The 14,727-nt window shown below is 37.9% G+C and overlaps 1 protein-coding gene across 15 annotated transcripts in view; it reads right to left on the bottom strand.

Annotated features, from left to right (window-relative positions):
* Positions 1-14,727, bottom strand: part of DYNC1I1 (dynein cytoplasmic 1 intermediate chain 1) — a 526,791-nt gene that overhangs the window by 20,888 nt on the left and 491,176 nt on the right. For all 15 annotated transcript variants that reach the window (XM_060020483.1, XM_060020482.1, XM_060020487.1 and 12 more), the window contains 2 exons: positions 11,571-11,711; positions 7,387-7,512 (listed from right to left, as the gene is read on the bottom strand). In XM_060020483.1, the coding sequence (XP_059876466.1) occupies positions 7,387-7,512; positions 11,571-11,711 (267 nt within the window). The remainder of the gene's footprint in view (positions 1-7,386; positions 7,513-11,570; positions 11,712-14,727) is intronic.

Genomic DNA, 14,727 nt, shown 5'->3' on the forward strand with positions numbered 1-14,727 from the left:
ATTACTCTGCACACATTTGGTTTTTATAAAATTAGATATTAGTGTTTTCACTTAATCAACTACTCCATAATATATAAGTCATTAAGTATTATCAATTCAGAAAAAAGTGGCTTGAAAATATATTTAAATCCATTTTTATACACTAATGCTACCTGAATAAGCACACTATTTATATAATAATTAGTTTAATCATGGTCTTTTACATATGTAATTATCAAAATAAAAGCCACTGTGACTACATTCACTATAAGATAATTATAACATTAATTGGAATAGCACTTTTCTTTTTACAACACTTTTCCTAGAAGAAATCAAGTTAATACTAAAATTATAATCGTCCATTTTAATCAGATTATTTTATTTCAAATATAATTTATTATGACATGGAAATGAATATATTATTTCAAAGTAGCTTATTTTATATAATTATATTTATTAGCACCCCAAATCTGCCCATGCAAATATATGCCTTTGTGCTTTTGACTTAACTGCACAGGTTTGTGGCTATGATAATAAAAATTCAGGGTAAAAACTGAAAAGTCCAGTTGAAAAATCCCAAATGTTTTGCTTCTATGTCATCAAATATCTAGATATTACTGGCAGAACTAAGTATCTGGATTTTCAGTTTTTATCTGGATTTCGGCATCACAGGATAGTTTATGCCAAAGTCTTTGCAATGGAGGGAAAAACCAAAAGAAGTGTTTAGTATCAGCAAAAGATAAAAATATTGTTTATCTACTGAAGAATAAGCTACTACTTAAAAGACCTTCAAGAGTCTAGCAACTTATGGCCACACTCATTTAATGAGAAACACAAGTGTTTTGGGTGATTATAACTGGACTCTGGTAAGCTGAGCCTAGCTCTGCCCTTCTCTTCTGGAGGCTCCCAGAGCTTAGCTATGCTATCAGGCTCGTCATCAGCAGGGGATAATGGCTTTCATAGAGCACAATAATTAAACCGACTGATTTCGAGTGCAGTTCTTTTTCATTAAGGAACTCTTACTTGAATCAACCCCCAAATTTCACTTTAACTTATTTTGTGTTCTGCATTCCCCCCTTCCCCACAGAGGGGGATTATTTAGAGCACAAATTCCTGTGGAAAACTGATGTAGGCACTGTCCTACTGGAAAACATGAAATCGTTCCACAAAACAAACAATTATTGCCTCCGTGTAATCGACTTAAAAACCATACGTGTATTGTTATTTATTTTGTGTTTTGCTCAAACCCTTTTTGACTCCCAGTACTTCCAGTTTATCAGGTGCTCCTACGTAGAACTGCTATTTAAGCTGCAAGGAAAATGGCTCATGGAATCTCTTTGCTTTTATTCTTATTCTAGCCGGCTATGAGAATGGTTTGAGGCACATTTTAATAGTCCTCTTACATTATCATACCTTGACCATCATTCTACAGTATATTGCACAGGTCATTTTTCCTATTGGGAATCCAAGTAAACTTTTCATTCTAATTTTTAATTTCAGCTTTAAAATATATTCAAATGAACATTTAGCAACTAAGATCTGATGCAGCCAAAAGTAAATAAATAATAAATAAATCTTTTTAAAAAATGAACATTTAAATTCATGCTTACGGTTTTAGCAGTTGCATTTGATCTCTCGTATTCTCCTGCCTTTTTCCTTTCTAAAAAATTTTCAAGGCCTTTTTAACACATTGACAAATGTCAAATTTATTGTATTTATTAAAATTTGTAATAAAATGACTGCCATTCTTTTGGCCCCAAAGAGTCATATCAAACAAGCTATATGAAATGTTGCCAAAGCTCAGGGTTAAACTTTAGAGATTAATACACATTTCCTTAGGTAATTAGTGAATGGGATACCAAGCAAATAAAGCTGGGACGATAAGATTTATTCATCTCCCAAATTAGTTTTTAAGTTGCCATTTTATTTTTCAGATTCTACTTTAGGCTGAAATGATTTTGGAATTTTATCATTTGACTACTGTAAAAACAATCAGGGATTTGAAACTTATGAGTATTCATCACAACTGAAAACAGTCTTCTCTAGAAGAGGTTAATGGAAAAAGAAATAATAGGAGGTGGAAGATAAACTGCTTCTTTCACAACTGGTGCTGCAAACAGCATTCTAACTAATTCAGATAAGCAGCAAACATAGTTGTTAGGGGATATTTATGACAGCTGCATCTGTGTGACAGCAATGAAGCATTAAAAATGGCAACGGGCTTGCTATAAAACACATCTGCAAGAAAGACAGGTAGCTAGGCTGACGATCAATCATCAGGACACGTGAATAATTCTATACTCACTGGCCCATGTGCTGGTAAAACCAGCTCCGTACGTATATATAAATAGAAAAGCTCGCTATTCGGTAAAGAGCCACAGCAGGGAGTAATTTTTATTTTTAATTCTTAAGAATATGTGTGTTCACACATCATTTTTAAAAATCCAACAGTGATGAACAGGTCTCTGAGTGTATTCTGAAGAAGAATACACTCAACATTTTCAGGTTATATTTGTAGTTAATTTCTGACTTGTTATCTTACCCATCTTTCAATTAATTTAATGGGATCATACAGCTCCAAAACAAACAGATTGCATCCCACAGTTTGGGGAGCAAAATCCTGGAAACGTATTCAAGAGCTAGGCTCATTTTCAAGTGTAGATCTTAGAAAATTTAAATGGTGCATGCAACCACTGTCTATTTAAAAGTAACTTTTAAGATGCATGAATAGAATTAAAATTATAGCCAAATAATAAAAGGGGTCTTCTCTGTCTTTCACTGAATTCACATAACTTCCATTTACGCTAATGGGAGTTAAGCACCTGCTCTGCAAAGAAAATAGACCCCTATCTGTGAAAATAAACGTGTACAGTATATTTTCCAGATACAATGCTCAAATCAAACAACCAAAAATGTATGCTATATAAACAAAGCATCATGTGGCCTACCTGAAAACACTTGTTTTATATTTTACCTCCTTAGTCGTAGACCTTGAGATATTACTCATGCCTTTGCTATTTAAATGTACCAGAAAGAAAGAAAAAAAAAGGATGGACAGACTCAGTCTGATGGTTTCAGTGAGCTCATACACAATCCTCTGTTTACCCCTTCAGAAGTTCATAATAAATTGCATCAGTAAATCTGGATTCGAGCCACTGCTCTCTGCCATCATCTTAAAAGTCACGGAGGACAACTGTACATAAGAGGAGGGCATGATCATGGGCGCACTGTGCTGGGACTCCCTGCAGCAGCTGCAGCCTCGGCTGGGACAGGAGATGAGGCAGACGACTGTTAACGACTGTGACACCAGAGTCCCTTTCTGCAGCGCCCTTCTGGCTGAGTGTGAGGTCTCACAGGAAGGCACGTCTACCTGGACTTGAATGGAGCTCTCTCCATTGGCAGTCACAGGAGTCACAGAACCTCTATCAGGAGGTTCTTGACACCGAGGTGGACAGAGAAAGGCCGCCCCTCTCGACTCCACCTAAAGTAGGCATCATAGAGATCTTTCCCAAAACTCTATTATACTTTCAGTTAAAATTATGATGTGATCAAAAGAGGGTTGTGGGGAGGTAAATTAGAATATCCACCAAATATCCAAATATGATATTTAGAATATAATGTCATTGCTATTCTCATCCAACATTTTTGAATAGTCTTAAGGAATAGGTAATAATAATATCATATGGCATGCACTACATTTAACCATAGCTCTATAAAGATTTCTCCTTCTTCCTAATTGTCTAGGTCAAGGCCAAAATTTTAAATTTCTGATCTGCATTGTGAGTGGTATTGAAAGCAATACTCTTGTGGACAGGAGGGAATACAGAATTTGAGGGGCCCAGTGCAAAATGGAAACATGGAGCACCTTGTTGAAAAATGTCTTAACAATTGGAAGACAATGACAACAGAGCATTAAACCAAGCTCAGGGCTCCTCTGCACGGGGCCCTGCAAGACGGCACAGGTGGGACAACCATGAAGCCAGCCTCGCTCTGAAACAGGACCTTACGAAAGATAGCCTGCTGCCCCCTCCTCCCTTCTCCTCAGCCTAACAGAGGTCTCAGTCAAGTAAACCATGGGAGAATGAACGTGAGATGTCCTCCGGTAGACAGAGTTCTATGTACTGAGGTCCCGAGGAAAATGGAGCAACGAAGTGTCCTCTAAAAACTACCATTTACTTCCTTATACAGATTGTATTGTAAGGCTTATCGAAAAGTGTTCCATCTTCTTCCTAGAGGGTTCCACAAAGCAAGGTTTTCTGTCCAAAGGCCAGCATGACCCTGGTGATGGGCTCTGTTTTAATGGGGCCTGGAGGACTAGTTTTGGATACAGATAATGGTAGCACTGTCTCCTGGCAATCTGATCCTCAGTGACGTATTTTTTCTTTCTCTGTATTTTTTTCCTTTTAAAATCACTTCCTGTTTAAACCCCTTCCCTCTCGTCAGTCGTGCACCAGCGTTGGATTTGACCTCAAATTCTAAATGGGCCAGGTTGCCGTGAAGGCGCTCCACCTGGCTTTCTGCAGTGTAGGTGATTAGGAAGGCTGGGGAAGCACTGTTTAGGGGGTGCCCTTCTAAGGACAGCTGTGCTCTGTCAGGTCTAGGTTCAGTGAACCAGACAATAGTAATTACAGTAATGGCAGCATCTGCCTATGAGCTACCATCTCTCCGAAGTGGGCTTCAGCTAAACTCAGCTGGAGGAGTTGTCTTTCCTTCTAGGAATGTGGAACCTCTACAGAGTTGGTCTTCAGAGAGTTAGAACAGGCTATAGAGGCAAGCAAAGAGAAACAGAAAAGGACCCCTTTATTTCTCCCCCAAAATACATATAAATATTTTTGTAAGGTATTTACAAATTTAAGAGAAAAACTATACTTACAACAAAATTATCTTGTAAAGTCTGAGTTTTTCTGAGCTATAGGTTACTTTTTAGGATCAAACAATACAGAAAGAACTGTTCAAACGTATAAGCTTATCCTGATTTTCGGTCGTTCAGAAAAGGGCTCGAAGATTATAATATTACCTACTCTCAGTAAAAGAGTATATCCCCCCCCCCGTTTTTTTTTTCCCCCTGGTAGTGAATTTGTAGGGATAAACAACCCTACAAATTTGGGGGCCTATTATATGTCACAGAGATTTTTTTCTATAGCCTGTCTAGACTCCAGACAATAGGCGAGACTGGCCTAGAGTTGCAGACATTTCCATAGTCTGTAATGTCCCTTAGAAAAGTAAGGGCAATAATACTAAAATGAAAACCAGCCTGATCTGCTGGTACGATAGGAGAAATATGAGTATGACAACACTTTACAACTTAGAAATGATGACAACAACCTAGGAAGAAGTTTTAGCAGCCATATATCAGCCAAAGCAACTTCTACAAAATCATACATACTCCCCCAGTATGAGTCATATTCAAGTAATGTTGTCCAACGGCTATAAAATCACCTTATTGCAGAAAATTCTGTATATATGTTATGTTGTATTTTCTTATTGCCTAGAGGTGGTGTGTGTGAATGTATATTACATATATATGAATATATGACCACAAATTATTTGTGGTCAGCATACAGATTTTTCAAAATGCCTTACTTTAAATAAACCAGATTGTTAGACTATTCTGCTTTTCAGCCCTCTTGGATAAAACAATTAATGTTGCATATAATCTTAAGAGAATTAAGGGACGTTATGTATAAGTAAGGGAAGTGGAGAAAAGAGTTTTTAAATTTCATCTATTTTCTACCATTTCGTCTCTGAGCATGTCTCCACATACCTATTTTCTCTCCTACAATTGTACTTGTTCTAAACAAAGGAGAGGAGGAGAGAAACCTTTTGTTTCTTTATATTCTCCTTCTTTGCTACCTTTTAAATTTTTAAATAAATGAACCAATGTAGAATAAGTGTTTTTGTTGCTTGGTTTTATGATGATGAAGACCATGAAAAAGATGCACTGATTTTAAATATTCATTGAAGAAAATATTGCTTTAAAAATATTGGCAATATTTTTAATTCAGAGGGTATTCTCTTTCTCAAAGACTCCAAACTACGTCAGTAGTCACTGGACCATTTGCATCTTCACCACTGGGGATGAATATTAACAGAGTCTTTGTCACTGTTAGAATGACTCAGCTTATGACATCAGGAGTAGTTGAGGGGCAGCTGGGGGACGGCGGGGGTGGGGGGAGTCTAATGAAATAGACGGCATGCAGTGAAAACAAGAGATTCTTCTAGCTGTTCTCCTTAGAGTTGTACATCCCCAAACAGAAGACTCCCATCTCTGAAGTCATTTAGTTTCTGTCTCTGGCCGAATTAAAACACATACGTACACACACACACACAAACACCATCCAGCTTGTTTCAACACAACCAACTCTACCATAGAGCATCATCAAAAGTTCCATTGTAGAGCAAACCATCTAGGATTGCCAAAATTACAGAAAGCTCATTGATGAAACCATAAAGAACCCTTCGCAGTGTAATCAGCTATGCCCATCCACCAGGCACTCAAAGAGCACTCCCAAGGTCTAGGACATTATATACACAAATGCAGTATATTTTCCCCCGGAATGCAAATGTTAGATTCATATTACACGAAAACAATTTACACAACACTCTTGTTTTGCTTGAAAGTTCAATATTTTCTTTGTCTTTAAGAAAAAAACTCTTTAACCAAAATGAAGGTTTTTGTCAATACTTTCTCATAGAGTAAAAACAAACAGATATGCTTCTGTAAAATTGACTGATAATAATGTAACATTAAGTATAGTATGAATATTCAAGGAGATTTATATGAAAAAAAAATGTAGTTTTTTCTTTTGATATGTACCGTGATATTCAGAATGACTTTACATGTCATATAACAGGATAAACCGGAGAAGTACACACTGCACATAATAACTTTGAATACCATGAAAACGATATGAAGTTCTGATTCCCCTCAGCTTTTTTAATTGGCTACTTTTAATTAAAGAGTAATAGTATATACCTTTTAATTGAACACACCAACTAAAGCTTGACTTTTCAAAGTAAACAACAAATTCCAAATTCAATGTTCGCATGATGAATTTGGCAAACTTTTCATTTTCATGACGCCGGGGTGGGGGGGGGGGGCGGGGGGGAGTGCCATGCTCCATCACAGGATGGCTGGGAATTCTACAGCGCTCTGAAAGCCCGATCGCTAACTGACGCACGGCCCTGCACGTGGACGCGGAAGACCAAATTAGGCCCTGAGGAAGTCTCACTAAACTCCCACCGAAGTCAATGGAAATTTGCAAACGCACTCGAGAGGGCTCTCAGGGCCCACAAGGTGCTGTCAATAATTTCACTAGGTCTTCAAACCAGATATACAAGCAAAAACAAAACCAAAAAAACTGAACAACAAAAACAAAATCAACACCCAAACCAAATAACATGTACCTCTCCGACGTCATAGATCCAAATACGGCCTTCTGAGTCCCCAACGGCAACTTCTTTGCCACCTTGAGCCCAACGAACACGGTTTAGGGCGGATGCCCCCTCAATGGCCACACTTGCTGTTGGAACCTGCCAAAGGGGTTACGACAAAGAATCTCTGAATATGAACTTAAATATACGAATTCACAACGATACGTTTAACTGGATGAGTCACCACTGCCTGCATGTGCATTAAGTACTATATATCCCTTGTGCAGGAGTGAAAAGGATTCATTGTTCTTAAATCATATGCTCCACTGAATTAAAGAGTAGAGAGAAGAGACACTTTCACAAAAAAAGGAAAAGAGGGAGAGTCTTCTTCCACAGTCAATGGGCAATGAGTGACATAAATATTTCTTCCGATTATGCAGGGTGCACAAACAACATACAAACACAGCAGCTAAATGTGATACTTCTTGATCAGGTCATGATTTATGGATCAATGGAGGGGGAGATTTCAGGATTTACCAAGATTAAGGATACTCTAAAAGGGGGAATGGGGTATATGGTGGGAAAAAAGTCATATTAAGGGTCTTCAGGGGAAAAAAATGTATTGATCCCTCAAAACCTCATCAGGGAGGGGATGCTCAGAAGAAGAAAAAGCAAGCAAAACTGCAAGTTCTCCTTTCTTTTTTCTTTTCTCACCCCCCCCACCTTTTTTCTTCCTCCTAGCAATACCAAGGTATAGGAAGTTCTCCATAACTCTGAAAATGTCCTCAGGGTGATATCCTGATAGAATGTAGCACTTACTTGTAGAAAAGGCCTTACATCTCCTCTAATAAACACCTGAAATCTGACAATGTTGATAATTACAATATTAATCATTATTAAAGTGAACCAGAGGTGCTGAAATGGAACCTGCAGTATTTGTTACAAGAACCTTAATATTTGGAAAAAGAATTTTAGTGGGTCTGCCCCTCTTTTCATCATCAGTTGTGTAAACACTCATCTTGAAGGTTGGAAGTTTATAACTGATAGATCAGATCTCCAAGCCTTCTACAAGAAAGTTGAATAGGAAATGACAATAGCCCATTAAAAATGAAAAAAGGTAAATGTTAAAATAAAAAAGGAAAAAAATATATAGTGAAAAGAGGGCCACCAACATCATCTTATGCCACTGTTTTAAGACCTGTGTCTAATAAACATGTCCTATTAGGATGGAAACACCACATGTACTGTGCCTTAGCTCCCCTGGCATTCTGCTATTCAGGGAATTGAAACCATCTGTTTATATGATATTATTGACCCAATACCTATCTTTAAAATAGCAATAAAAACTCCATCATATGTAAGAATCTATGTTTAAACTTAATCTTGAAATCAATAAAAATTCTTTTACCTGCTTAAATCACTGTATGTCAATTGACAGCAAAAATGTCAAAAGTCCCCAGCTCATTTTTTTTTTTAATACACAATTTCTACAGTAAAGGAACCTGCTGTGCAGTGCTGGAGACTGAATTTTTAACCAAACTTTTTAAAGGCCAAAACAATGTGAATTTAGTTTGGGCCATAATTCTGTCAATGCACTTTATTATTAGTGTGCTACTCAGCAAAGAAATCTGCGATTCAGCTATAGAGTTTCAGAGTTAACTTTTAACTCCATAACTTAGAGAGATCATACAGGACCCTACTTTCTCTAACGCTAGTTAATAACAGATTTTATCTGTGAACAATCTCAAAAATTGAATAAAAAGTATTTAATCTTAATATAATACTCAAAAGAAAGTGATTTTTTTGATACATTTTAAATTATGCCTAAAACATTTTAAAGAATTTTATTTATTTGGAATTAAGTAAAGTAGCAAACTGGAACAATTAATATTTTAACCATTTAAAAATATCTTTTCATAGATATTATAAGTGGTTAAAAAAAGGCTATCACAGTCTATAACATGTGCTAAAAGAATTATCAAATGCATGAAGAAAATGACAAAAATATATTTTATTAGTTTGACCAGTAATGAGCTTTCAGAAGTTGATGAATCTACAATGAAAATAATCCATATATTGTCTCTGGCTTTCTTACTCTTGTATCTCAGTTTCAGATATATTTTCATATTTTTTTTAAAGACTCAATCATTTTAATTGCAAAGACAGGATGTATATACATAATTTACTACATTGTGTAGAGGTGACACTGAAGTAGGTGAATATGAACTATCCTTGCATAGGAGCAGTCGGAATAACCTGGTTTAAAAGCACAGTATTTTGAACAAGGACAAAGAAACACTGAGACTTCAGTTTTTTTTTTTTTTAAACAAATCTAATTCCTAATTGGACAAATATTTGAAAAATGTTATTCAACTTGATAGAAGGCAAAAATGAGTGTTTTAAAAAGTGTTCAGTTCACTACTGGATTTGAATCAGACTCAACGTATCTACTATTATTGTGAAAGCAGAACTACGATCACCGCAAAACTAAACGATCTGCATGCCAAGTAACCATTTTTAAAAATGGTTAACAATAAAACACTTATGTGGTTGTCTCTTGATACCTAGAGCGAGGGAAGGGAAAACACGTTTGGCAATGCTCAGATATTAATTTTGTTTTACCTAAAAAGCCGATTAAAACACAAAACTAAACGAGAAGAGTTACAGAGGAATTACTATGGAGTTGGTAGAACACTCCATTACATCATAGTTGAGTATCACCTGAACTCACTTCTACTAAATCTGATTTCTGACTGGGTCTCCTAAATCAATCTGGAAAATGTGTTTTTGGTTGTTTAGAGTGAATTGAGTTTATTCTAGCAGATAGAAACAATATGATTTTAATCAACGGTGACGAAAGACTTTGGGAAACCATCACATCGTAGAGTAATAACACCTTTCTATAAAAGCAGTAATGTTATAAACATTTCAACATCTGAAATGATGGGCACTGCACATATTCACGCCCTTTATTTCCAAAGATGCTTCATTACATAACTCTTGTCCTTGTCATACACTTCTGGTAGCCAAAAGGAAAAAATAGACGTAAATGGAAAGTTTTTTTTAAAAGACAACTATTTGGCAGTGGTTTTAGATGTATACAATCTTGCAAGATACAATGACTCAATAATAACACCTGAAGGATATTTCCCTGCCCCCTCCCAGAAAAAATACTAGGGGAGCCTGTTCCTCCTCATATCCTCCAGCTGTAGGCTTCCTAATTAAAAAGGCTGAGCTGTTTCCTGCTCAGAACACTTCAAAAGACCTCTCTCTCGTTCTCCACTTGACATGTAGTTTTCAGCACTTGTTCTTCTTACCTGTCCATTCTTATTGATGGAGAGCTGCCCTGAATCACAGACCAGGAGACGACGACGAGACCATTTTATTGTATTAAACTGAAGGACATTTAATATTCACGTTTAAAAAACCCAACCAAAAACTCTGCTACCTGAATTAGCACCTCAATAATTTTGAGAAAGTGTAAAAAAGGAAAAATATACGTGGCATAATTTTTAAAACATTAATATATATAGCAAAAATTTTTTAAAGACTATTTCCTAGTGTTAATTGCTTTTTGAAAACATTTTTCACTTGTGAAGGACTCTAAATGTGACATGTTAAAATCTCATGAAAAAATACTGAGTTTAACATACATGTTCAGAGTCTGAAACTTATAAAAGTCTGTCTGTGAGTTCGGTATCTTAGTCAAGGATTATTCACCTTGTAAATTTCAAATGGAGAATAGATCTAAACATAAACGGTCAAGAGAATCATCTTTTATGGATTTAAAACAGAAATTGTGCAAGTAGCAAACACTGGCAAATAGCCCTTTTTAAAAGCCCAATCTCAAGTCAAAGTCCACAAAAGCTTACTTTTCCAAGTGTTTGCCAATAGAGTTATTTCAACACCCTGAAATATGCCCGAGTGTCCTTTCCCGCAGTAAAAGGCGTGAACACGTATGGTTTTGCTCTTTGCAGAGAAGGGTCGTCAATTGTCCAAGATTCCGCCACGGTTTAGGGATGAAGTGAGATTAAGTGATTTGGGGCCAACGCATCTGCCAATACCCTGCACAGCAGCGGAGAATGGGGGGTCGGCAGCCCAGCTGCAATTGGAGGGTCTGTCCAAAAAAGGCCATTTCAGAGAGAGGGGGAGACGGAGAGAGGCCGACGGCTCCCCCCTCCCAGCCCGCCCGGCCCGGCGCCTGCGCCGCCGCTCACCTCGGTGTCATTGTTGAGGTTCCAGAGGTCCAAGCGCCCCATCCCGTCCACGCAGGCAAAGAGCGCGGGATGCACGGGGGACCACATGACATCGTACACATAGTCTGCATTGTCTTCAAAGGAGTAGAGCGGCTTGTTGTGCTGTAAAGCAGAGAGACCGTGAAGACTTTGTGGCGCTGCGGCTGCCTCGGGCTGTCTAGCGAGCCTAATTAAAAACTTTGCACATTCACAAAGTGTCATAAAACGTCCCGAGATGAAAGTCCTCGAGAAGGTGGACCGCAGCTTTAATGTTACTAGAACTGTCCACTGGCATAAGTAAATACGGTGGGGGGAGGGGGGCGGGGGAGGCGGGGAGGGACTCTTAAGGGGCTAGGGGCTGGGGGCTGGGGGCTGGGACGGGCAGGGGAAGGCGGTTTCAGACACAGTCGTGCGAGACATTCCAGACAGGTGGCCGGGGCTGCCCAGGAGCTCGGAGATCTCGCCGGGCTATGCTCTGCGAGTCGCTCAGGGCCCGAACCCAGGCGTGCTCTGCCTGCCGGGATCAGACCCGCGGGGAAGGATCTGGAAGCCCCGGCGGTCCCGGAGACCCAGAACCCTTGGCATTGAAGGCAACGCCTGCCACCTCGCGGTCGTTTTCTGTAGCTGCAACTCTGCTTCCAATCCAACTCGAGGCCAAATTTATACTTTAATGGCTCCTCTGCGGCGGAGAGGGGATACATACTTTAAAGGGATTTGTAGCTCTTCTGGGAGGTGAAAAATCTCACGGTTCTGAGTCTCTGGTCTCTCTCTCCAGGGTCAGTTCACCCAAATCAGGTGGACTGGCGGGGCTCAATGCAATGCCCCTGAACCTTCGTAGGAGGCGGACCACGTTTTCTAGATTACTCAGTATTTCTAAGAGCCCTGAAATCGGTGTTTTTTGCGGAAAATGCACTAGCACACCCCTACTGCCTACAAATGCTTCCCCTTCGGAGGGATACAATAAATTAAAATGGCACTCTTGATTTCCTGTGAATATTGTCACATCAAAATAGCAGAGAAGTCAGAGGCAAGTTTGAAAGTACACCAGAAATAAAACGTAATTGGACTTCATGAATTATTCATTCCATCTGGCTTGTCTTATTCTAATTTCTGCATAATGGCTTTACTAATCCCTGATCAATTAATGTAAAATGAAATTTAAATGATAATGAAAGCCCTAGAGATAAAAGAAATTAAGCATTCTTATATCCTCTGACAGAAATCTAAACAATGGGAGTTTTTTCCCCCAATGTCTTCCTCATCCAGTCAGCTGTCTGTACTCCTTTCATGGGTTCAGCTGAATGCCTGTACAGGCCAGAGCAATAAGATCAAAAAACGGTAACATACAATATGAACAATCAAATACTTTCTGCAGAAAATGTTCAAAGAATGTATCTGTGGGGAATCAGCTCCAAATATTCGAGCAAACTCCCCAAATGTACTGTGAATGAAAATAAAATGCACAAAATGCATGTGCTGAAATCAAGGTGAGAAAAATCACGGGAAGACAATAAACTCCCACAGCCTAAACCTAATGCAAAAATTTGTTAAGGTAGTGACTATACGTGATTTCTCTTTCCAGGAATTATCTTGCTTTGGCGTTGCTGAGACGTGAACACAACTGTAAGACTATTAAAGCAACGGAAGATTTTAGATGGGACATTGTATGTGTGGGGCGGGTGGTGTGTGTGGTCTTATTTTTAGTTTAAGAAGTACCTAAAACAAACTTGTGACATTGAGATCTCAAAAAGAATTAAATGGACATTTAGCCTTATAGTTTTGTATTTTAATACCCTATACCTCTTTTATGCCAAAAAGTTCATGATATCCCATATGTGTACTGTAATTTGGAGCTAAGATTATCTGCCTATTTGCTATTTATGTAGCTTTTTTCCTTCCTCTCACTGCTTGGATGAGGTGATTCAAACTACCTTCCTTCAGCAAATCTGAATACCCAATGACCTTAAATTAATAGGATTATATCATCTTTTTTCCTTATTAATATAAAAAAAGGCAGGGTGGAGTAGCTGCTCCTTCACTGACTACTTGTGAATATTAAATCCTAAGTCTTCATAGAAGATTATTCCTGCCCCAAATTCTTGATTTTGTAGCTAGCTAGTCACTATTTGTTAGAGAATATGAGTAACGCATTTTTCTTAAAATCAAAGAGTAGAAAAGACTTACACATGCTTTAAAAAGTCAGTTCTCAGTATCTTCTCTTAGTAACCCAGCTGATAGTATAACTGAGTACACAGAGGTCTAGACATAGATGCACGCATACATTCAATACACATAACTCATCTTCAGTCCTTGCTTTGATCAATTAGAAAACCATCTAGCTTTAAACAGTCATCTTCTAAGGAGTTGATATTATTCAATATGTTAATTCTCTCAAATTACGCTGCTAATCTCTAGTGTTATTTCTTTCCTTTTTTCTTTTGGTGTCTTCCTTTTGAAGAAACTTGGTCAAAACTCCAGTATATCCTGGAGATTTTACTTTTTAAACATCTGGAAATAACTGCCTTGTTCATCTTACGAAAAACCAATTTTCTCCTGTTTAACAGTATTGTATTGAAATGCTATTATTCCCTAGGTTTTCTTCAGCCCCCTTATCACCTCCCACCTCCAAGACTGAAGTCACTGTGCAAGTTAATGCTAAGCTACAGATTGTGCATGTTTGGGGCAGAGAGAAGGATTTATATTTTCAAAGGCTTTGCTCTAACCTTGATAAATTCACAGGATGAAGAAGTCTTGGTAGAGATTGAAGGCATTTTTAGGGTACCAAGGGGACCGACATCTATGAAGCAACAGTTCCCACGTTTAGAACGGCACATGCTATAGGCATAGGCTAATGCCACTCTTACAATAGTAAGCAGTGCTATTCTGAATATGAAGTGCAGTTTTTTCAATAGAGGAGTCTTCCATTCTATCTTAGTTGGGACTCAGAGGGTAAGCTGAAAACCTCATTGAAAATTTGTCTCAAACATTTAATATAAAACATTTCATAATTTACATATATATCATGAAATATTAACAAAATATATCAAAAGCATTAGGGTCTAAAGATTCTGTTTTTGAATTTTGAAACATATGTTTGTATCTACAAAGTTGTTATAGCTTGCTATTGCATTATCACCGA

Source organism: Delphinus delphis, chromosome 9 (genome assembly GCF_949987515.2).
Source record: "Delphinus delphis chromosome 9, mDelDel1.2, whole genome shotgun sequence".
In the NCBI taxonomy this organism is placed as follows: Eukaryota; Metazoa; Chordata; class Mammalia; order Artiodactyla; family Delphinidae; genus Delphinus; species Delphinus delphis.